This window comes from Salvelinus sp. IW2-2015, linkage group LG16 (genome assembly GCF_002910315.2).
Source record: "Salvelinus sp. IW2-2015 linkage group LG16, ASM291031v2, whole genome shotgun sequence".
In the NCBI taxonomy this organism is placed as follows: Eukaryota; Metazoa; Chordata; class Actinopteri; order Salmoniformes; family Salmonidae; genus Salvelinus; species Salvelinus sp. IW2-2015.
Genome location: NC_036856.1, coordinates 2,497,806 through 2,522,860, shown reverse-complemented (window position 1 = coordinate 2,522,860; position 25,055 = coordinate 2,497,806). Strand labels below are relative to the sequence as shown.

General features: G+C 44.3%; 1 protein-coding gene across 3 annotated transcripts; it reads left to right on the top strand.

The window, feature by feature from the left end:
• Nucleotides 1-1,106: 1,106 nt before the first annotated feature.
• Nucleotides 1,107-23,409, top strand: LOC111975589 (rubicon autophagy regulator). Of its 3 annotated transcripts, none has more exons than XM_024003980.3 (22): nt 1,107-1,362; nt 4,807-4,960; nt 5,389-5,472; nt 8,448-8,607; nt 8,883-8,989; nt 9,333-9,564; nt 10,596-11,057; nt 11,409-11,456; nt 12,320-12,418; nt 12,607-12,722; nt 13,096-13,285; nt 13,415-13,519; nt 15,862-15,936; nt 17,678-17,738; nt 18,614-18,746; nt 18,873-19,018; nt 19,169-19,233; nt 19,367-19,605; nt 19,790-19,851; nt 20,062-20,215; nt 20,445-20,538; nt 22,274-23,409. In XM_024003980.3, exons 1-22 carry the CDS (start codon nt 1,325-1,327, stop codon nt 22,420-22,422), a joined length of 2,973 nt encoding a protein of 990 aa, XP_023859748.1. In that variant the 5' UTR covers nt 1,107-1,324; the 3' UTR covers nt 22,423-23,409. The 3 variants fall into 3 exon arrangements, with proteins under 3 accessions (XP_023859748.1, XP_023859749.1, XP_070303555.1); XM_070447454.1 differs by lacking the exon at nt 1,107-1,362 and adding an exon at nt 4,303-4,362; XM_024003981.3 differs by lacking the exon at nt 11,409-11,456 and having other exon boundaries at nt 1,108-1,362.
• The last annotated feature ends 1,646 nt before the right edge of the window (nt 23,410-25,055 follow it).

Below are 25,055 nucleotides of genomic sequence, written 5' to 3'. Positions count from 1 at the left end.
GTTTTTTCCTCTCTGTCTTCTGTTTGCCAACATGACCAGCGATGAGAGATGCATGTCCCCTGTAGGTAAGGCTGTCAAAATACATGTGGCTCCTGGACATAATCTTTTGTCTGTGGTTTGTTTGTTTGTGTGTGTGTGTGTGTGTGTGTGTGTGTGTGTGGTTGTGTGTGTGTGTGTGTGTGTGTGTGTGTGTGTGTGTGTGTGTGTGTGTGTGTGTGTGTGTGTGTGTGTGTATGTACATGAACAGCTTATTGAGCAGAGCATACAATAAGTGATTGGCACACAAGGCCAGGGCCCGCATAGATTAGGAATTGCTATTCACACATGGTATAAAGATGTGGATGTGTTTAACTATTCTTGTGGGGAACAGAAGTACCCACAAGAATAGTAAACAAACAAAAATTTGACCAACTGGGGTCATTTTGTTTGTCCCACAAAGGTCAAATTATATTTCTAGGGGGTTTAGGGTTAAGGTTAGAATTGGTGTTAGAAGTACGTTAAGGGTTAGGGTTAGGTTTAGGGTTATAAGGTTAGGTTTTTGGGTTAATGTTAGGGTAAGAGTACGGGTTAGGGAGAATAGGATTTTTAATGGACTGAATTGTGTGCGTGTGTGTGTATGTGTGTGTGTGTGTGTGTGTGTGTGTGTGTGTGTGTGTGTGTGTGTGTGTGTGTGTGTGTGTGTGTGTGTGTGTGTGTGTGGTGTGTTGTGTGTGTGTGTGTGTGTGTGTGCGAGAGAGAGCCCTTCACCACCAGCAGGTGGCATCATTGTCAAGCTATTAGCAGGTTTGGCATAAAAAGCAGGGTTCTAGGCTGTACTGAAATTTTCTAGAAAAGTAATTAATGCATTACCCACCAGTTACAAATAGTAATGTGAAACTTTATATTGAATGTCACTGACTTTATTTAACAGAGAATGGAGGATAATTGAATAAGGTAGCAAATGTGCAGGCATCTTCATTTGAATAACTCACAGTTATAAATTCAGCATAAGGCTATTTTGCAATAAATAGCCTAGGAAAAATAAATCTCAATCTATCACTTCAAAATCAACCTGTGTCAAGGAGTAGGAGTCTTTGAAACATCAACCCCGCCCACTACTGATGATGGCGAGGTCATGCGGTTTTGTGTTTCTGTTTGGGCCTCATGCAATTTTTGACACTGACAGCGCTCGTATTGGACTACACCAGTCACCACTCCTACTAGCCAAAGTGAATGCGACGAGATAATGTTGAGCCACTGGCTGTAAGCGGCCGGTGTCTTGTGTGTACTGGAAGTGAATTTGGGGGAAGCTGATACCGTATTCGGTTTCCCCCGGTTCGAGGAAATGGAGATTACGGCTGAGGCTGAAGCCGAGGAACGCAGGTGAGGGACTAGGTGGGGAATCGGCTAACCAAGCTAGCTGTTTGCTAGCTAGCTTAGCCGGCTAGCTCGTTGGGTAACTAACTAGCTACATTAAGGTTGTTCACGGATGAAAACAAGTCTGAAATTGGCCAATGAACTTCAAACGTTGTCCTCAGTTACATGCAATATATAATACTGTCCATGACAATATGTATTTGCTAACTAGTAACGTTAACTAGGTAGCTAACGTTAACTAGTGTGTTAACTAAATTAGCGAACGTTAGCTAGCTAACTTGAGTTAGCATTATCAGCTAGTTAACGCTAAACTAACGTTAACTTGATATGTAGTTATCTTGCAAACTGGAAGGAAGTGCAATTTTGTTATGGCAAATTCCCTATTACAGGTGCTGTACAAGAGGGGTATTTATAGAATTCACCGGGAGTGAGCCAGGTGCCCCGCTCTATCCGACGTGAAAGCAGCTCAAAACAAAAGCGGTCTAATTCAATTATAGTAATCAGTAGGATTCTACCTTTTCCCATACAAAAGCGATTGCTTTTGATTTTTTTTTTTTTACTCTCCTTCCCAATGAAAAGTAGTTTGAAAATGCAAACATTTATAGAATCTCTCGTGTGTTTCTGGATGATGCACTATGCTGTCTTGTTGACAACATGACCGAGAGGTGCAGATTACTGTTCGATTTAAGAAGGGCGCTCCTTTCCTGTTTAGGCCTGATGATGTGACGGGCCATAGTAAAGTGTACCCCGGGCCAGATTAATCTAACCCCCTCAATGATCGAGATACAGTACTGTAGGTGAGTGTCAACATGACCTGGATGATGGGCACTTTGGGGTGGACCCACCGGTTTCAATCAATGAGAGAATATTTCAATTAGATACATTGGCGATGTACACATTGTTGGATTACTTCATGGAATAGAAATGTATTATTTTTAATAATGGAGCATCTTCTAAATTGAAACGTACCACCTGCAACTGGACACAGACATTTTAGAAGAAGATCGGCCAAATCAAGAACTAATATATTATGGGAAAATTTAAGGTTGGTAGAACAGGATCTTAATCTGTGCTACACCAAACAGTACCTAACCTGTAACTCTCATTAATGGATACCAAAAAAACTATAATCACTGACAGACTCATTCAGTAGTCATGAAACAGTGGCACACACTTCACTAGGTTCATCCTTAAAACCCCTTCTCCTCCAACCCTGTAACATGAATGAGCCCTGGATGTTTTAAGCCTAGTTTCTGTCATATTTGCTGCAGATGAGTAATGTGAAGTTTTTAATAAGATACTTTTTACTAGAAAACTAGATCTTTCTAAAATCTCCCTTCTGGTATTGTTCTTCATTGTTTCTCATTACTCAAGACTATTTTCCCAAGTGTGTGTGGGAGAGTGTGTGTCAGTTTGTGTCAGCATTGAGTTCCAGCTAGCTGCTGACTTAAGGAAAAATGAGTAAGTCCTGGGTATGAGCTTGCATTTTGTCTGTTGGTCTGTTGGATTTTGTGCTCAGTCTGTTTTTTTTCTCTTTTTTCTTTTCCTCAACATCAAATAGGCTACTTTAAGGCATAGATTCACTTTTGATTTTGCTGCTATCTCAATACAAGCGGAAAGTGACCTCTATTCACTCACCCAGAACAACAATATGTTAACTCTTTGTACTCAATACTGTTGTTTTAAAGAGTTTGCCATTAACCTATGCCCATTGGAGGTTGTAGCCCACATCACCTAGTGTCTTACCTATAGTGCTTTCGGAAAGTATTCAGACCCCTTGACTTATCACATTATTACGTTACAGCCTATTTCTAAAATGTATTACATTGTTTTTGTTCATCAATCTACACACAATACCCCATAATGACAAAGCAAAAGCAGGTTTTTCTGAAATAAGTATTCAGACCCTTTACCCAGTACTTTGTTGAAGCACCTTTGGCAGTGATTACAGCCTCGAGTTTTCTTGGGTATGACGCTACAAGCTTGGCACACCTGTATTTGGGGAGTTTCTCCCATTATTCTCTGCAGATCCTCTCAAGCTCTGCCAGGTTGGATGGGGAGCGTCACTGCACAGCTATTTTCACGTCTCTCCAGAGATGTTCGATCGGGTTCAAGCCCGGGCTCTGGCTGGGCCATTCCGAGACAATCCTGCGTTGTCCTGTTGGAAGTTGAACCTTCGCCCCGGTCTGAGGTCCTGAGCAGGTTATCATCAAGGAACTCTGTACTTTTCTCCGTTCATCTTTGCCTCAATCATCAGTCCCTGCCACTGTAAAACATCCCCCACGGCATGATGCTGCCACCACCGTGCTTCACTGTAGCGATGGTGCCAGGTTTCCTCCAGATGTGACGCTTGGCATTCAGGCCAAAGAGTAAAATCTTGGTTTCATTAGGCCAGAGAATCTTGTTTCTCATGGTCTGAGACTCTTTAGGTGCTTTTTGGCAAACTCCAAGCCTGTCATGTGCCTTTTACTGAGGGGTGGCTTCAGTTTGGCCACTCTACCACAAAGGCCTGATTGGTGGAGTGCTGCAGAGATGGTTGTCCTTCTGGAAGGTTCTCCCATCTCCACAGAGGAACTCTAGAGCTCTGTCAGTGACCATCGGACCAAGACCCTTCTACCCCGATCGCTCACTTTTGCCTGGGCGGCCAGCTCTAGGAAGAGTCTTGGTGGTTCCAAACTTCTTCCATTTAAGAATGATGGAGGCCACTGTGTTCTTGGGGACCTTCAATTCTGCAGAAATGTTTTGGTACCCTTCCCCAGATCTGTGCCTCGACACAATCGTGTCTCAGAGCTCTACGACAATTCCTTCGACCTCATGACTTGGTTTTTGCTCTGACATGCACTGTCAACTGTGGGACCTTATATAGACAGGTGTGTCCCTTTCCAAATCACGTCCAATCAGTTGAATTTACCGCAGGTGGACTCCAATCAAGTTGTAGAAACATCTCAAGGAGGATCAATGGAAACAGGATGCACCTGAGCTCAATTTCTAGTCTCATAGAGAAGGGTATTTATGTTTTGTTATTTTTAATAAATTTGCTAACATTTCTAAAAACCTGTTGTCTTTGTTATTATGGCGTATTGTGTGTAGATTTCTGAATAAATATATTTAATCCATTTTGGAATAAGGCTGTATGTCTATGGTCTCAGTATACTTTAGAATAATTAGCCTATATCTACTTAGCCTAGTACAATGCATTTCATTGGGCGCTGTATATGCAGTGCACAGCCAGTAGTTTTTAGTAACAATGGTTCATTCGGGGTCATTGCACAGTAGTTTGTTTGTTATGGCAGATTCTTACTGTGTGATTTCTTCTCAGTCAGTCAATGCTGGTTTTAATTTTTCTGTTCAACTGTCTACTCTAGAATGTTTGGGTGAGGGACAAGTTCAGTCAAGCCTATACCTACCTCTTCACTCTCTTCCTCCATTCTCTCCCTTCTCTCTTTCCAGGAGGGAACACTGGAAGCTGCTCTCCAGTCTGAAGACCACGGTGGAGGGCCTGGTGTCCACCAACAACCCTAATGTGTGGTCTCGCTACGGGGGTCTACAGCGGCTGCACAAGGACATGAACCACATCCTCAGCCACGGCCTCAAGCACGAGCAGGTCAGGCCTCATGAACTAGTACTCCTTTACTTACTCTTAACTCTTTTACGCTATCATTTGTGTTTTCAATAAAGGTAATAATAAGGCCTTCTTATTTGGCTGTTTTTCAGCCTCTTTATTTAAATGCACTAATATTATTGCCCTGGGTAAGAGCCTCTGCTAAGTGGGAATTCAGCGTTTGTTCCCTGCATTTTCTTTGAGGCAGGGTGCAAAAGAGCTGCTGAGAATGAACATTTCATAGTTCTACTGCTTTTTCCTCTGAATCTGTTTTCTGATGTTCTGTTTTTATCCTGTCCTGGTAACCCAAATGTAAGATGGATAGGGAAAAACTGGTGGAAATGTGGTCATAACAGCACACTGTGGCCTTTCATCGGCCATAAGTAGGACAATGCCATTGTACTGTAGTAAACGCCGGTTTTGTGTTGCAGGTGTACTACAAGCAGAAAGACTACTGGCCCTTTGTGTGTTGTGTCCGCTACATCAGCCCTCACCTGGCCTCGCATGTAGAACAGGTATTGTACTCTAGCAATCTCTTTACGGTGATTAATCATCCCGTGTATATGATGGTGGAGCCAGTACAGTTTGTTGTGACCACAGACATTGGCTGCATCCCAAATGGCACCCTATTCCCTACATAGTGGACTACTTTTGACCAGAGCCTAGTGCTGAGCAATTAGTGCTTTTTGAAGTCGGTTCGTCTCGGTTATTAAAAAAATAATTGCTGGTATCTTATTCGCAAAAAAAATGTCAACAACAAATGCATTATAAAATAATGGCTAATTATTTTGGAGCTTTTTAATGGAAATCACAAAGCCCAAAATAGTGAACATTCAATTGCTAAAACATCCTATTGTCTCCATCAGGTCCACATTGGCTAGACCTTAATAGGAAATTACTATGAAATAAAATATTTACTTAGTTTTTATTTCATTACTTTATTATTTTTCATTCCTTAAAGGTGCACTATGCTGAAATTGCTCTGCCATTTCCTGGTTGCTAAAATTCTAATAGTTCCCCTAATTTCCGCAAGTATAAGAGAATCATTGAAATATGTTTTCATAACCAAAAATATTGTATTTTCAGCTGTTTGAAGCTGGTGTACAAAACCGAAAGTAAAAGACACATAGTAGCTGCCTAAGTATTCTGCAGAGCTGTCTGACAAAATCGTTTGACTAGTTCTTCGAAGTAAATAAGGCATACTTTCAAGACTGCTTATTACCAACTACAACTATCAATCAGAGCTACCCCACGAACTGTCTCTATCCCTCTCATCTTTGTGTTGTTTACATTCCTCTCTCATGCGGTCTGTGTTAAGGCTATCAGTCTCTGTCGAGCCGGGAAGAACAGGCGCAATGAATTATGGTCATTATAGTTGATTACCACGTTTCTTTGCTGAACTAGGGTGAATATTTGCCTAATGAAAACTACAACTCCCTTCAGCCCAGCATCCCACAAAGAAAGTTCTTGACTTAATTTCTCTCGTGAATTATTTCATTTCTTTCTAGATAAACAGAGCGTTGAGCTCATAAAAAATGAACTAATGGAATTAAAGCAATTGAGCTGATGTTTTTTATATTTTATGAAGCACCTTTTACGTCTGCAGTTATCACAAAGTGCTTATACAGAAACCCAGCCTAAAACCCCAAACAGCAAGCAATGCAAATGTAGAAGCACGGTGGCTAGGAAAAACTCCCTGAAAGGCAGGAAACTAGGAAGAAACCGAAAGAGGAACCAGGCTCTGAGGGGTGGCCAGTTCTCTTCTGGCTGTGCCTGGGTGGAGATTATAAGAGTACATGGCTAGATTGTTCTTCAAGATGTTAAAAAATTCATAGATGACCAGCAGGGTCAAATAATACTCAGTGGTTGTAGAGGGCGCAACAGGTCAGCACCTCAGGAGTAAATGTTAGTTGGCTTTTCATAGCCGAGCATTCAGAGGTCGAAACAGCAGGTGCGGAGCTGCAACATGACCAGGTGGACTGGGGACAGCCAGGAGTCATCAGGCCAGGTAGTCCTGAGGCATGGTCCTAGGGCTCCGGTCCTCCGGATGGGTGCGTACTTGAATTCACACAGGACACCAGGAAAGACAGGAGAATTACACCAGCTATAACAAATCTAGCCCCCCGGCACATAGACTATTGCTCTCTGAGCTCTAGTCAAAAGTAGGACACTATGAGGGGTTGCGTTAATGCAGAATTCTGTGTTTTTCACACAGATTTTTTAAAATAAATGCATAAGAAATATCTTGCTGTGTTTTGTAAATGCAGATCTAAAATGCTTCTTATTGTAATTTCTGCTTTTCATCACACAAACGTTGTGCTTCAGTTGCCCTTCTCCCCTCAGATGAGAGAAACATCATTCTATCAGAAGACAGCACTCTGACTGATGTGTAGCTATTTTTCTCCGGGTACTTTTCTCAGTGTAGCCAGCTAGTTTTTCTCTGGGAAAATGCAAGATTAACTTGAAGCAAAACATTAGGAAATGTAGCTGGCTACATTCTTTCTATGATAAACATTAGAAAATATGATGGCCATGCATCATTTAGCAAAAAAATACCTTGTCTTTTCATTGTAAGCTCATTTGGCTGCCAGCCAAATAGCGTTGAAAATGAAGCTATTTTCTGCCGAATGTGTATTTGTGCCTAATGTATTTTCCGTGAAAAAACTATAGTTGCACGCACCTGATCACTATTGAAAATTTAAAAAATATGGTTGACATTCAATATAAAACATAGGTGAAATGATTTAAATGCAGATTTCGGAAGGTCTGTGTTATGAAAATGCAGATTTATGAACACTAACGCAACCCCTTAGTATATAGGGAATAGGGTGCCATTTGGGACACAGACATTGTTGAATCTATATAGTTGTGACAACAATACAGTGATTAGCCATTGTGTAACCTAATAATAAGTAGTGGTTCTAAGTTGATGTTAAACCTGATCTTAATGGTAGGCTGGCCCACAGTTGACAATGAGTTGAAACGAGGCAAGGATAAGCTTTAGTGAATGAATAAACACAACTTTTGCACTCTTACCAGGGTAATGCTTCATCAACACCCTTCTCACATGCTACTGTTGTGAAACCCAAATGCCCTTTAACCTTTTAGCCCCTGACCTCTTTCCCGTCTTGTTGATGTGCTAATGTTTTTTGTGCAATCTGCTGTATCTTCAGAAAAGTCTCTCGATGATTTCAGCTACTGCCTGTTACATTATCACAGAAGGTACAAACAGATCTGGGTGGGTCCAGCCAGCCAGCTAGCCAGCCACAGGTTCACCTGTTTATATAGTGGTCATCTCTCTAACCATCTCTTTTCTCTTTCTGTATTTTTCCTCACCCTTCCCCTCCCGTCCCTTGCCCTCTCCCCTTACTCTCTCTCCCATACACTCCTCCTTCAATCTCCCCTATTCCTCCCCCCTCCGCTCTCTCTTTCTCTTCCTCTACCCTCACTACTCTCCCTCCTCTCTCCCGCCTCTTTCTGGGCCCTGTAGTTCAGTAAGCTGGAGCCCGTGCTAAACAGGGGTATACAGAGTGTTGGGGAAGGCTACAAGGCCGAGCGCTGGCTATTGCACAGCCTTCAGGTCCACCTGCTCTCCGCCCAGCTCAGACCCCTGCTCAAACACCAGGGACACACCCGCAAGTACTACAACGGTAAGGCTGCGTGTGAGTGTGTGCGCCCCGGCTAAACCAAGACAACTGTAGTTAAGTTTGTGGACTTGATGAAGGAATTAGGGCTGGCAAGGTAATTGTAGGATCATGTAACCGACGATTCTGGATGAAAATAAAATAACCTTCATAACCGTTTCACTTTTAATTTTTCATATTCAAACGGAAAATCTTGACTTTCTCCCTTTCTCGGTCAGTTGCTCGCTCTGTCTCACGCCTCTCCCCCTTCCCTTCTCTCTCTCCCTCTCTCTGTCTCTCAGAGGAGGCCTTTCTCCTAAAAGAGCCCCATGTGACGGCCATGTTTCAGTATCTTGAGGCCGTGGAACAGAACAACCCCCGTTTGCTGGCACTCGTTGACACTGTCAAGGTGGGCACCTCGCGCACACACACACACCAATACACACCAATCATACTCTCTGTCTGTATATCTTGGTGTCTTAAGTTCCTGTCCCTGATATCCACTTAAGCATTAGTGGAGGATCTCTCTCCCTCCATCTCTCTATTTGTCTTCTCTTTTCTGATACAGCTCAACTATGCCTTACACATAAATTGTCTCTTGCCATGTTTTTTTTTCTTTCTTTCCCCTTGTTTTTACTATAACTAATTGTCTGTGCCTGCATTGATCTCTTACCATCTATCTTACTGTACCTCTCTTTCACATTCTAATTTGTCTCTAATCCTCCCCCTCTGTTTTTCTCTTTCTTTCTCAGCTGTCCACTCTGAAGGGCCCTCCGTGTGTGGGGGGCCTGTTGAAGAGCCATAGTCTGTGTGAGCTGCCTGGGGCCGGAGGAGGCTGGAGGGCCGGGCTGGGCAAGGGCCAGGGGCCCCCCATGGAAGAGCTCAACCACAGGCTCACCACCTCCCAGTGCTCCCTCTCCCACAGAGACAGAGGACACACACTGAACAGCATAAACACAGGGGTCATCTCAGAGAGGAACTCAGGTGAGGGGTGGAAGGAGGATAGGAGAGAGAGAGGGAGACAGGCTCCCACTGAGACAAAGGACACACAGCCAGCAATAACACAGGGGCCATCTCAGAGGGTAACTCTGCTCAGGTGAGGAAATAGGGAGCTGAGGGAGGTTAGCGAATGGAGGAAGGAAGAAGGTGAGGGATGGGAATGAGGGTGTGAGAGTGGGAAAGAGAAAGTGGTACCCAACACTGACACCACTACGGTCGGCCACATTAGAGAGCAACACAGGTGAGGATGGAGGGATAGATGGAGGGATTGGGGAAGGGAGTGAGAACATGGGACGAAGAGCAACACCAACACAGATCAGGAGATATGGAGGAAAGCAGAGGGATTGAGTGTAAGGAAGGTAGACGGGAAAGAAAGGGGAGAGTAATAAATTAAACACAGATTAAAGCACGGAATGAAGTAGAGGTGGATGAACTGTACAGTAGGGTAGAATTTCAGAGGGAGGATAGAGGGATGGAGCAGTAGTCTGAGAAGGAGAGGAACAGCATTGTGAATGGAGGTTAGGCAGGACATGTGCATCCTGTTATCACATTATCATTTCAGAAGGTCAAGGTCCACAATAAGTCACAATAGCTGAATTCACTACAGTGCTTGTGATCGCCGTGAGCCTACACAGGCCTGATTTGTAAATGGAGATGTGGTTTATTGGCGATTGTAAGGAGAGGGATTCCCTAAAACTCTTATCTGCCTCATCTCTCATTTGGTGTGTCTGATAGAAACATTCAGAAGTTTGAAGATAGGTATGGGAAGTATAGAAGTGACACTAAGAATTATTTCTGCTCTGTTGTTTTACAGTTCTAGTTGAAAGTCTCAGAAAATGTCAACCACCTTATATTAGCTGCTTCCCTTGATGCCTAAATTCCCTTGTATCTGCTTTTGAGGTCACTGAGTCTACACCGACCTGATTGTGTAAGGAGATGCGATTTGAATAAAGCATTGATGAAGTTTCTTCAAAAAGCAGTCTGACTGAAACTCTCTTCTTGTTCCCCCTCTACAGACTCTATTCCATCAGCCAGAGCCCCGGGAGCCCCTTGGGGGTGCGTGTCAGGGTCCGGGGGGGAGGGCGAGAGGGGTGTGACTCCTCCTCCCCGCCCCTTGGCAGCTGTCCCCCACATTGCCCTGACCGAGCCCGCCTCCCCAGGCCCTGCCCACTCAGACACCCTAGACTCTGGCGAGGGCGACGACGGCCCAGAATACCTGGCCATCGGTAACCTGGTGCAACGCTGCAATCGCCGTGACTCCCAGAGCTCCACCCCCAGCAGCGAGCCCGGCGGGAGTGGCGAATCAGGTGGCGAGGTTCCGGTCCAGCCGCCTATGCGGAGCTCCCTGACTGTGGTCCCGCCTCCCGCTCCGCGAAGGTCATCCTTCTCGGAGGGACAGAGGGGGCAGGGTCGCGGGGGCAGCAAGGGGCACATCCGCTCGATGTCTGACATGGGGATCAACCACAAACATAGACATGGTGAGTGTGTGTGTGTTTGTTTGCGTGTGTGTAGCAGGTGAGAGGCTAGGGTATGTTTGCTGAGCGTGAGTGCAAACCAATACGTGTATGTTTCTTTGTGAATTTTTATTTCAAATAAGTAATTGAAGGTTAATGGCTGCAAGACTAGTGTTTGTATAAGAGTGTGTGTATGCAGCAGGTTAGCGCCTGGGAGAGAGAGAGAGTGTGTGGGGGTGTGTAGTTGCAGTGCTATGCGGTGTGGACCACATCCAGCACATTTGTCTTTCTCGGTTGCCATTTGCCACAGTGCTTTTTCCTTTTCTTCTATTTTCTCACTGCTAACCTCCTCTCTCTGTCTCTGTCTGCGTGAAGGAGGGGGCCAAAGGAAAATCACCATTATAATAGAGGACCCTGTAGCAGGTTGGCAGTGCAGTTCTTCTGTGCTCCGTCTTCTTCCTCTCTCATCCCCCTTTCCCTGCATGATAAATCCCTACTTCCACTTCTCTTATCTCTGGCCTTGCTTTTGGTTCCTCATTTGTGCTGTTCTGTTTTTGGTTGTTGTTTGGTTGATTTTTAGGTCGAACCAAGGTCACTCAAGACCCTAGGTCTTTGATTTAATGTTTGGCTGGTTTTAGGTGAAACCAAAACCAAGACCGTAGGCCAAAACAGCTCGCCATGTTCATTCATTGTGTTGGATAATGTTTGAATACACTCTACTTTCATTACATTGTGATGTTTTAATGTTGTTGTTTTTTGGTCTTTCATTGATTTTACTATTCATTTTTTACAAATGTTACCTTTTATCTTTTTTTTTTATCTTTTTTTTTTCTAAGGTCAGTATAACTTCAATTTATTAGTTGCTTATGTGGTCAGAATCAGTGTCAGCAATCATAAACGTATCATCACAATATTCGCCTTGGATTTGCAGTGGAAAGGAGACTGTTTAGTACTTCATATTTCATCTAATTTTATTTTTTTACCCTGATGTCATTTACCTAGCTGATAACAAAACATTGATGTGTTCATTGATACATTTACTTTCGATACATCCTTTGTGGGTGTCTGACTGGGCATATCTCAAAATGGATATTAAAAGTTGAAATGTCAAGCTACTACGACACTGTTCAGTTAAGTCTGTTTCTGCTTTCTTTAGCCAACTTTAGCACAAATGTTGAGTACAGAAAACATCTGGTAACCAGGCTAGTTGGCCCTTGATGATATGACACTGATCTTCCTTCATTTTTGTGGTCAATCTAACATCAGCAGTGTGTTCTGTTTGTCAGAATCGTTGGTTGGAGTGGACAGCTGTGTCACGGCCTACAGCCCCTTCTCCCCTGCCATCAGTGATGTCAGCACACCCAGCTCCCTCTATATGGAGTCAAGTGAGTACACTGGTTCAAACATGACTACCTAGCTGGAAAAATAAATGTAATTGTCAATGTCCATCACCTTACCTCAGGTATATATGCCAGTGACACCAATACTAATCAACATACAGTGTTTGAGGCTTGTCTTTGCTGAAAGTGTGTGGGTGGGTGTGTCTCTGCATGTATGTGTTGTCTCTCTGCAGATGGCTCCCAGTACAGCAGTGTTTCAGACGGCATGTTCCGGAAGCCGTCAGAGGGCCAGAGCCTCATCAGCTACCTATCGGAGCAGGACTTCGGCAGCTGTGCTGACCTGGAGAAGGTGAGCCTGGGGAGGGTTCATAATCCCACATCATCTGACCTCTGACCTTTGAGTGATTAGAATCGGAACGTCTGAACGTTCCAATTCTCCCGAAGTCTGCACTCGTGCACTTTTCCCCACACATTTTAAAGCATTGGATTTGTGTACCATAATTTCTTACCCCAGAACTTGCCTTTTTAAAGGAAATGTGTGAGTGCACACTAAGGACAGAAAGTTAGAGAATACGGAGAGTTATGACCTAATTGGATTGGTATCATTTAGGAGACCTTTACACTCACCTCTCCAACTGTGTTAAATCAATCATAACTTAATTTAGAAAGTGTTACAGCAAGGCCTCACTCTCCCACCTGCCCATCTGCGTGTCTCATTCCAGGAGAACGCCCACTTCAGCATCTCTGAGTCTCTGATTGCCGCCATCGAGCTGATGAAGTGCAACCTGCGGCGGCGGCGGGAGGAGGAGGAGGATGGCGACGACAGCGACTCAGAGATCCAGCAGTTGAAACAGAAGATCCGCCTGCGCAGGCTGCAGATCCGACACACCTGCCTGCCGCCCTCACAGCACTGTAAGAGCTTACGCATGGCTGGACATACACATGCACGGATGCATGCACACACAAACAAACAACTCCCAACTTAGTCCCCATGTCGTAGTTTTGCTGCTATTGATTTTAATCCTGTATCCCTTCCTCCAGTGTTCCACTCCACAGACAGCGGAGGCTCCTGCAGGAGCTCCCAGGATTCCTTTCACATGTCCGACTCGGGCTCTGCCGAGGAGGTGGAGGAGTGTGAGCTGAGAGGTAGAGAGAGGGAACGAGGGAACCTTAGGAAGGATTGTGGACTTGGATGGAAGGGTTTATATTATATACACATCATGCAAGCTTTGTGTGCCATTAAGTTCACAACCTCAGTGTCACGTCCCACATATCATTCATCTACCCACTAAGGCTGGAAACGGCTCCCATTTTTAATGGTATTCATTAACATTGCTCTCTGGACTGTTGAGGCAAGGTAGCTAGGTCTTTGATAAATGTGTGTGTGTGTTTGCCTGCATGTGTGTTCTAAAAGTAGCCTTCATGCGCGTGTGTGTGTGTGACTACTTCCTCCTGTTTATGTGTGTGTATACACAGTACTACTGTGTGTAGTCATAGTGCATTTGGAACCCTTGACCTTTTCTACATTTTGTTACGTTACAGCCTTATTCTGAAATGGGTTAATTTTAAAAAGTCATCAATCTACACACATTACCCCGTAGTGACAAAGCAAATACAGGTTTTTATACATTTTTGCAAATGTATTAAAAAAAACTACTTTTTTTACTTAAGTATTCATACTCTTTGCTATGAGTCTCGAAATTTAGCTCTGTTGCATCCTGTTTCCATTGATCATCCTTGAGATGTTTCTACAATTCAATTGATTAGACATGATTTGGAAAGACACACACCCGTCTATATAAGGTCCCACAGTTGATAGTGCATGTCAGAGCAAAAACCGAGCCATGAGGTCGAAGGAATTCTAGAGCTCCGAGACAGGATTGTGTCAAGGCACAGATCTGGGGAAGGGTACCAAAAAATGTCTGCAGCATAGAAGGACTGCAAGAAGACAGTGGCCTCCATCATTCTTAAATGCAAGAAGTTTGGAACCACCAAGACTTCCTAGAGCTGGCCGCCCGGCCAAACTGAGCAATCGGGGTAGATTCTCTGGTCTGATGAAACCAAAATTGAACTCTGGCCTGAATGCCAAGCGTCACATCTGGAGGAGACCTGGCACCGTCCCTACGTTGAAGCATGGTGGCGGCATCATGCTGTGGGGATGTTTTTCAGAGGCAGGGACTGGAAGGCTAGTCGGGATCGAGCGAAAGCTGAACGGAGCAAAGTACAGAGAGATCCTTGATGAAACCTGCTCCAGAGCGCTCAGGACCTCAGACTAGGGCAAAGGTTCACCTTCCAACAGGACAATGACCCTAAGCACATAGCAAAGACAATGCAGGAGTGGCTTCAGCACAAGTCTCTGAATGTCCTTGAGTGGCCCAGCCAGAGCCTGGACTTGAACCCGATCGAACATCTCTGGTGAGACCTGAAAATAGCTGTGCAGCGACGCCAAAGCTTGTAGCGTCATACCCAAGAAGACTTGAGGCTGTAATCGCTGCCAAAGGTGCTTCAGGCCCCCATTAACATTGACGGAGCTGTTGTGGAGCGGGTCGAGAGTTTCAAGTTCCTTGGAGTCCACATCACCTACGAATTATCATGGTTCAAACATACCAAGACAGTCGTGAAGAGGGCACGACAAAACCTTTTCCCCCTCAGGAGACTGAAAAGATTTGTCATGGGCCCCCAGATCCTCAAAAAGGTTCTACAGCTGCACCATTGAGAGCATCCTGACCGGTTGCATCACTGCCTGGTATGGCAACTGCTCGGCATCTGACCGTAAGGCGCTACAGAGGGTAGTGCGAACGGCCCAGTACATCACTGGGGCCAAGCTTCATGCCATCGAGGACCTATTTAATAGGCGGTGTCAGAGGAAAGCCCATAAAATTGTCAGAGACTCCAGTCACCCAAGTCATAGACTGTTTTCTCTGCTACCGCACGGCAAGCGGTACCGGAGCGCCAAGTCTAGGACCAAAAGGCTCCTCAACAGCTTCTACACTGCTGCTACTCGCTGTTTGTTACCTATGCACAGTCACTCAACTAGCCTGTACCCCTGCACACTAACTCGGTGCCCCCTGTATATAACCTCGTTATCCTTATTGTGTTACTTTTTATTTTTGCCTACTTGGTAAATATTTTCTTCTTCTTGAACTGCACTGTTGGTTAAGGGCTTGTAAGTAAGCACTTCACAGTAAAGTCTACACTTGTTGTATTTAGCGCATGTGGCAAATAAAGTTTGACTGGTAAATACTGGTAAAGGGTCTGAATACTTATGTAAATGTGACATTTGCAAAAATTTCTAAAAACCTGTTTTTGCTAAGTCATTATGGGGTATTGTGTGTAGGTTGATGAGGAACAAAAACAATTTAATCAATTTTAGAATAAGGCTGTAACGTAACAAAATGTAGAAAAAGTCAAGGGTTGTGAATACTTTCCAAATGCACTGTATATTTGGTGGTGTGGAGCCAGTGCTGAGTGTAGTCTCTGTCTCTCAGATGGCTGTGAAGGCCAGTCCCTGATGGCGGTGTCAAGGAGCGGCCTCTCCCTGTCGCTCGCCTCCCTCTTCTCAGGTATCTGATCTGGTGTGGGGTACAAGAGACAGGGCTAGGGGGGGGCACAAAAACTACAGATGTGGAAGGCTGGACAAATGTAGCTGGATTCCATGGCTCTTTCTCAATGAATCTTTCTGCGATTCCTCCCGTCCTATTCTCAACTGTATTGAAGGACGAGGTTCAAGGTCCCTCCCCTCTGACCTTCTCCAATGTGTTTTGAGGAGGAGGTGGCGTGGAGTGAGGAATTGTGTGAAGATGAAGTGAGGAAGAACTTTTACCAAAACAATTATTTCCCCTTACTCTCTGCCTTTGAGTGATTGATGTTCACGGTTAGCATCATATGGACTCTACCTTTTTCCTTTGAGCTTTCAGTTTAATTTGGTATCATTTCTACCAGATTGGTGCCCATTGGTACCTAGTCATTTTAGTGACGTCTACAAGTGGGGGAAAAGGTTTTCAGTTTGGAATCCAGCTAGTTGCTGGCCTGGCTTGTGTGCTTTGTGGTTCCTTTGCTGCTCCAGAGTTAGGGAGACCGGCGATGAGTGTATAGACATCTATGGTTTGATGGGGGTTAGGGTCTTCAGTAGACTAGTACATTTGCGGTCAGCAGTGTATAGCTACTGCTGCTATTGGGCATTCATGAATATTCATTCATCCATCCATTGATTCACTCAACAATTAATTTAGGCTTTATGTGTGCATGAGATTGCATCACTGATGCACATCCAGTTGTGTTAGTGCTCAACGCGATCTCACTGCTTTTGAGTTCCCCCTAAAAACAGGAACTGCTTCATATTAATTCCACCTTGCCAAGTTGCCTATTTCTAGCATGCTGCAGTGGTAGCAAAGAAATAGTCTGGCTTGCATTAAAAGAAACATCAGATATTACACGTGTGAGACTAGACTTAACGGCTTAATGGACTGCGAACAAAATGACTCCCACAGTCTTATTATATATAAGTATAGCTGTTAATAAGATGATAATACATTTTTGTTTGTGATGCTGCTGCTGCGTAGTCGGCTTTCATAAGAAAAAGGATACTTGCTGATTATGTCATTTGTTGCAGCCTAACATTCAAATCTAGCATCCCTTTGGCATATCGTTGTTTTGGATCTTGTCAGAAGGGCTTTGGATTTGCATCGACTGCACAAATCCACATATGAACATATTCTGAAATGGACAAAAGAATAGTTTTAGACTGAACCCCTAGACTATATTGGTCAGAAACTGGGTTGCAGTTGTGGATTTGGGATTGGGTCATTGTCTGCTGGCCTACCTGTCAATGACCTATATTGAATATGCTAGTTCTTTCATCCCCTAGCCTAGTGATCCGTAATACCCTAGTTTCCATGAGATTTTCCAGAGGCTTATAGCTCTTTATCAGATTCATGTACTTTGAAATCCCTCATGTTTTCAACTAGCTAAGGCTTTCTGACTCCAATGTCCCATAATATTCTGCCCAAAATCTCTCGCCAGCAGCACACTAATATGACACCTTTTAAAGTCCCTATGTGAACTCTCTGCCACACATGTAATGTCTGATGCTTTTGTGCCTTCTATAGGACTTGTCATATCTAGGACAGATTAGTTTTCTCCTGAAACACCACCCTCAAATTTTTTGCTGTAAATGTTTTTATTTGTGATTGTCTGAATTTGATGCCTGCCTTTAGAACCAAATTATGCTAGGTAGTGTGATTGATGTGCTTTAAAAGAACTGAGCCTAATCTCTCGCTCTCTCTCTCTCTCATATATATACAGATGCAGACATAAAGCGCAGTGTGACGTCCAGTGGCCGCTCGTTCCTCACCTCAGAGTCTATGTAACAACTGCTCCTCCCACACACTCACACTCTGGCCTTGTAGATGTAGGCCCAATCCCAAATTGACCCTATGCCCTAGACCCTTTGTCCTATGCACTTGAGATTTGATAGGTTTAGGCAATTTTGTAACAGCACCAACTTGCCCTCTGATAGGATACGATAAGTCTCGTCTACATCTCCACAAGTGTATAGAGAATAGTGTCTAGAGATGGATTTGGCCATTGTCTGCTGACCTGCCTGTCCATGTCAATGACATAGGTCATATGCTAGTTCTTTCATCCCCCGAGCCTAGTGATCCATAATAGCCTAGTTTACACAAATTTTCCAAAGGCCTTATAGCTCTTTACCAGATTTATGATCCTCGAAACCTTATGTTTTCAACTAGCCAAGGTTTGCTGACTTCTATCGCCAATATTGAATATTTTGACATTGATTGCATGTGTGAATCTCCTGCATCTCACCTTGGCCACACCCTTTCTCCTATTGGCCCAATGAAGAATGGTAGTCCGTGGAGTGGGCTGGACTATAGACAGAATGTTTAGGTTTCGATCAAGCCCATATCAAGCACAGAGGTAACAGTAGAAAAAGAAAAGGCATGGTAGTTAGATAGCGGTAGTTAAAATTAGGCTATTGATTGCAGTAGTTGAAATGAAGCTATTGTTCACGGTAGGCTACTTGGAAATTATGCTGTCATTTGCGGAAGTTGATATTAGGCTGTTGCTCGCGGTAGTTGAAAATAAAAGGCTATTCTGTGGTAGTTGAAATTAGACAATTGTTTGATAGTGTGGCTATAATTTGCAGTAGTGGAAATGATCTGTTGTTCACAGAAATGTGTTTGGTATATGCTTCTTCACACTTCCTACTCCCTCTCTCAGCTCTCCGTCGTTCCTCCAGTCTAACTCGGCTGAGTCGGTGGCCATGGGGCTGCTCAGGCAGTTTGAGGGCATGCAGCTCCCCGCAGCCTCGGAGCTCGACTGGCTGGTCCCAGAGCAAGACGCACCGCAGAAGGTACGCTCACACAGACACACAAGCATGCAGACACATACATGCATGCATAGACGCATACATACAATATCCCCCACACATACACCTACACTCACACAAACTGACCTGTATTCTCCCTCTACCCTTCAGCTCCTGCCCATCCCTGACTCCCTGCCCATCTCTCCTGATGACGGGGAGCATGCTGACATCTACAAGCTGAGGATCCGGGTGCGAGGGAACCTAGAGTGGGCCCCGCCCCGACCCCAGATAATCTTCAACATCCACCCCGCGCCCAAGTGAGTCCTTAACACACACACACACACACACTGACTTCTCTCCCCCTTCTTGTTTGCCTCTCCCCCTTTTTGTTTGCTTGTCTGTCGCTCTAACCCTCCTATGTCTGTCTGTCTCTAACCATCCTCTCTCCCCCTTTTTCGCTCCATTAGGAGGAAAATAGTTGTGGCGAAGCAGAACTACCGCTGTGCAGGCTGCGGGACTCGCATAGACCCAGGTACAAACCACATTGAAGACCCCCACCCTCCAAAACACAACCACACATGTTATCCTCATCCCACGGGGGTCATTTTGTGTCAAGCCTCACCCCCTGCCTCACTCTGTTACCACTACTCCCCTTCACCGGACAGACTACATTAAGCGAATGCGCTACTGTGAGTACCTGGGCCGCTACTTCTGCCAGTGTTGCCACGAGAACGCCCAGGCGGTGGTGCCGGGCCGCGTGTTGAGGAAGTGGGACTTCAGCAAGTACTACATCAGCAACTTCGCCCGGGACCTGCTGGGCAAGATCGCCGGAGACCCCCTGTTCAACCCCAACGACATCAACAGTGGCCTCTACAAGAAGAACAAAGCCCTGGAGACTGTCCGGGTGAGAGGACTGGACTTCAGCCTGGTTTAGTTTAGATTAGTCTAGTTTGATGCTTAGTTTATGCTTATCTTTGGCAGTATTTTATTTTGCTTTAGTTTAGCCTACTCATACTAGAAAGAACATTTGTTCCGGTTGTGGTTTGAAATGTGTTCTATAAACGAAGTGCATTTGTACTATTCTTCAGGTTTTGAGGGTCCAACTCTTCCACATGAAAAACCTCTTCAAGACATGCCGCCTAGCTAAAGAGTAAGTTGTGTGCATGCATGCGTGTGCCGCCTCCTGCAATGAATGGTATTGTCGATATGAGAGTCCCTTTCTTTTACATGTTACATTCCTCCTAAAGTATTCTTCCTGTAATGAACTGTGCTATTGCTATGAGACGACACTGTCTGCGCTGTCAGGTAAAGTATTGCTGGTAGGAGTTCCCCTCGTGTGTCTTTGCGTTTGACCCCATAGAGTGCTGGACCAGTTTGACAGCCTCCCAGGTCACTTGACTGAGGACCTGCACCTGTTCTCCCTCAACGACCTCAGTGCTGTGCGCAACGGAGTTCTGGCCACCCGGCTTCGAGAGCTGCTGAAATTGGGTTCCGCGCACGTGGCTGGCTGTGTGGTGAGAATCTGTTGAATTATTATTATTTCCTGTAATAGAGACATTCATTGTTATACTGTAATGTACATTTTGAATTGTCATTCTATAATAGAAAATATGAGTCAAATTACTATTTGCACCATGTGTGACAGTGGACTTGAGGGTGTCATAAAGTGACATTTGCATTCTCAGTGCGTCCCCTTAATGTCAATGTCTCAATTTCCCCTCTCTCCTTCTTTGTCTCTCACAGCTCTGTCAGGCCAAGGGTTTTGTGTGTGAGTTCTGCGGCAACGACAAAGACATCATCTTCCCTTTCGAGCTGAACAAGTGCACACGCTGCGAAGGTGAGCTCCCCCCGTATCCAGATTGTCATAAATTCATCCATCCCAGGAAATTCGGTAATACCAGCACTGGAACACAAGGGGTGTAATTTTCAATCCAAAGATTAGCAATGCTAACACGTACTTGTAAAATCCCATAGTGCATGCTAGCTAAATGCTTACGAACGGTCTCTGACAAAATATTTGCATGACATCCCAGTTCAGTTATACAAGTAACTAAAGAATGCTTCTCAGTTTAGCTGGCAAACATTTAGTTGTGAATTCCATACTGTAACTAGATCAGCTGGCGCGTGCTGCACCACAGTCAGTGACTCACGAGGCTCTGTTCTCTCACCGTGACTGGGGGACTGTAAGCTTCATACTGAAAAATTGTAAGACAGGTGAAATGAAGAACCCAATCTGCTTCATCTCCTAGCGTATTGCACAAGTGGGCTGCAGGTATTTACTTAAATGTTAATATTTTGCTCCTTTTTACGAAAAAAGTAAAACTGTATTGATAAATCATCCTATGACTATTTTGAAATAACCCGGTATACCGCTCAAGCCTAATCCCAAAACAGGAGAGAGGGAGCAGGAGGAGTGGAAAAGAGGGAGGAAAAGGAAGCTAATAGTGAGGGAACAGATGACCAAAGCAAAAGGACTGGAGAGGGAGAGACAGGAGAGTCTGAGAAGGGGAGAGGAGGATGTTATTCAAAGCTCTCAAACAGAAAGTCTGGCCAAGGCATTTTGGAGTAAAGGGAGGAAGATGAGGAGATAAGAGAAGGAGAAACCGAGATGGGGGCAGGAGTAAATGAGGAAGGAAAGCATGAAACTGAGTAGGTGGAGGACAAAGAATTTGAGGAGAGGCCATGCCTTAAATTTGGCAGAAGCAATCGGGCCTGGGTAGGGCCTGAACGTTGCAAGTATGGCCCGGGCTTAAAATTCATGCCCATGCATGGCTCTAATAAGGATATGGGTCTATTTCATGTCTATGTAATGGCAGGATGAATTGGAGTGATTGAAGGTGTTTATTTTCTTTTGATATGTGCCTACCTGTTCACATTATTAATTAAGCCTCAACTTTTCTGTGTGAATGTGAAATAAACATGTTTGTGAATTTCAGTTGCTTTTTCATTTCATTATCGAGGGGACAAATATATTAATTTGAAAAAGTAGTAACAAATGTATACAATTGAAGCTTCCACACAGGTGTTACCTGAAATGGTTCAGTCACACCTTCATAGCTTTAGAAGCTGTGTGTCTCTCTTTTGAGAATAGGCTGCTCGTTGTTGTGTCTGAACTGGTTTGTGTGGTGCACTGACTTTTGGCAAGTTTCTCTGCATTTCACCACTCCTCTCATGCCTTCTGCCTTGCCACCCTGACACGCCTCTTCTTTTATAGTCCCATGTCACCCCTTCCCCTCGCTTCAGAGACTGTCATTGGCTATTCTGCTGTGACATCACAGCACCTCAGTCTTCTTCCCATTGTGAACAATGTTGTCAAACCGGTTATTAGCGTTGCGGGAGCGCTCCCCCATGTTTGCTTAGAGCTGGTTAACAGGTGAGTTATGGGGTGGAACATCAGTCTAGGGACTAGGCTGTTGGCCATATATTTTCTTGCGTCCTTCTACACATCGACCAAACCAAAGTTTTTTTTTCAACAGGACTCCACCCATGTGTGTTTGTCTCAATCTTTTTGCAGCGTTTCAGTGTGGTTGCTTTTGCAATGACATCTCTCTTGTGTTGTCTTTGTCTTTCAGAGTGCAAGGCGTGTTTCCACAGCAAATGTTTCCGGGCAGGCAAGGAGTGCCCGCGATGCCAGCGCCTGGCAGAGAGGCGGGAAAGGATGGCACGCAAGAACATGGAGGAGCAGGAAGATAAGGAAGAGGACGAGGGAGGTGGGAGCTAGGATAACGAACTGAGAAACAAGGGAGAGAGGACTGGAGAAAGATTTTTTTTTTTTAAAGAGAACAATGATTTTACTGACTGACAGGGACCCTTATTCTTTCAACTAATCCCTCCATCCCTCTCTTTTCCTTGAAATTGCAGCTTCTGGCCTCTGGACGAGCTCTGATTTAGTTTTTCGGTTGCTATAGTGAAAGATTAGATTTTGTTTTTTCTTCTTCACCCAAAGTAACAGGATTCTTGCTTTTGTTTTTTGAATGCATTGTCAATATTCGAAATAGCATATTATATTAATATATTGGCTTGATTTTTATGGTTTGCTGCTCTGATTCCAAGTGCAGATATCATAATACAATAGAGTCCTGCCATGTACAGTATGTATAGAAGTGATTATTTTAAATAGAACAAGGTAGGTAGAAGTACTGAAATGTTATGCTATTTTAGCCAACCCTATGTGCCTCTGTCACCAATGTTCTTATACTGGCAGAGATAGCACCCCATTTGGTTGTTTAAGAGGAGTTGGAATGACAGGTCTTTGGAGGGGGGTCTCTCAATCAGTATTGCACAGAGTTGCGAATATTTTAAGATGATACAGTGGAGACAGCATGTTTGTGTGCATGTGTAAAAGGTGATATATGCATCTACTAAAAAGGTGTGGAAGTGTGTACTATGGAGTGTGTGTGAGAGAGGTTGTCTCTGTACCTACTGTACCATGCATCTGTGCAGAAATGTTTTGCACCAGCCTGATCAGGCACTTAAATATATCATTTTTTGTCTTTGTGTAAAATATGAAGTCTTTGTTATTTTTAACAGTACTCTCGGGCGTATTGCTGATGTTCATCTCACACAAAGCACATAGGGTTTTCACATTTTAGAGTACCTTTCTCGCTCTTCTTACTTTGCCTCGTATTGCCATCCTGATTCTGTTTTGCTACATGGATTAAACTTTGGCCTCTTGGGCTGAGGTCCAATGTTCCAAAATGGCATCCTTTCCTCGTATTTCCGTCATGATTGCTGTCTTGAATGGGCATGATGGGTTTTCACACTGTGGAAACCTATCATCCTTTCACCCTTATTGGTTATGACAAGGGAAAGGAGATAAGGAACGGTGTCCATTGAAGAGTTTTGGTACAGATCGGGACTTGAATGGCAGTCTATGGCAGGAGTGGTGCAAACAGACGCAGGTTTTAATAGGCTGATCTATCCATCACAATCTAGCACCTCCCCCTCTTTGTGGATTTCAAAGGGTGAGCAGCGCAAGTAATCCGCTAAACAAAGAAGTGAGTTTGGGAAATCGGAAAAGTATGCATCTAAGAAACTCAGAACCAATCGATTTCTCAGCATTTTTAATGTCCCATTTGATACAGCTGTGGCAGGCTTGCTCCCTCTCATGCCTTGATTTTAACCACACCCCTTTCTAATCTCACTTGGTTGCACAATGTTACCAGGCTATGTGTCAGCAATTCGAGCCTGAGTACGAGGTTAGCTATCCCCTGACTGTCAGACAATGACAGTGTGTATGGGGCATAATATGCACATTCACAAGGCTATTGGTAATAAGCAACATTGTGGCCTGATTTTTCAGACATCGAGGGAACTTAGTCTCTGACTAAGAATTTCAATGGAGAATTTCCATTAAACAGGTTTTCTGTTTCTGGGAAACTAGCACATAGATCACAGGACTATATTCAGTGCCTTCAGAAACTATTCAGTCCCCTTGACTTTTTCCAAATTTGGTTACGTTACAGCCTTATTCTAAAATATCTATTTTTTTTCCTCAATCTACACACAATACCCCATAATGACAAAGCAAAAACAGGCTTAGATATTTTGGCTAATTTATAAAAAACTGATATTACATTTACAAATGTATTTATTTATAAAGCCCTTTAATATCAGTCGATGTCACAGAGTGCTATACAGAAACCCATCCTAAAACCCCAAACAGCAAGTAATGCAGGTGTAGAAGCACGGTGGCTAGGAAAAACTCCCTAGAAAGGCAGGAACCTAGGAATAAACCTAGAGAGGAACCAGGCTCTGAGGGGTGGCCAGTACTCTTCTGGCGGGGTTGGGTGGCGATTATAAGAGTACATGGCCAAGATGTTCAAATGTTCATAGATGACCAGCAGGGTCAAATAATAATAATCACAGTGGTTGTAGAGGGTGCAACAGGTCAGCACCTCAGGAGTTAATGTCAGTTGGCTTTTCATAGCCGATCATTCAGAGTTAGTGACAGCAGGTGCGGTAGAGAGAGGGAGTCGAAAACAGCAGTTCCAGGACAAGGTAGCACATCCGGTGAACAGGTCAGTACTTTGTTGAAGCACCTTTTGGCAGCGATTACAGCATCGCTTCTTTGGTATGACACTACAAGCTTGACACACCTGTATTTGGGGAGTTTCTCCCATTCTTCTTTGCAGATCCTCTCAAGCTCTGTCAGGTCTCTCCAGAGATGTTTGATCGGGTCCAAGTCCGGGCTCTGGCTGGGCCACTCAAGGACATTCAGAGACTTGTTCCTAAGCCACTCCTGCGTTGTCTTGGCTGTGTGCTTAGGGTCGTTGGAAGGTGAACCTTCGACCCCAGTCTGAGGACCTGAGTGCTCTGGAGCAGGTTTTCATCAAGGATCTCTGTACTTTGCTT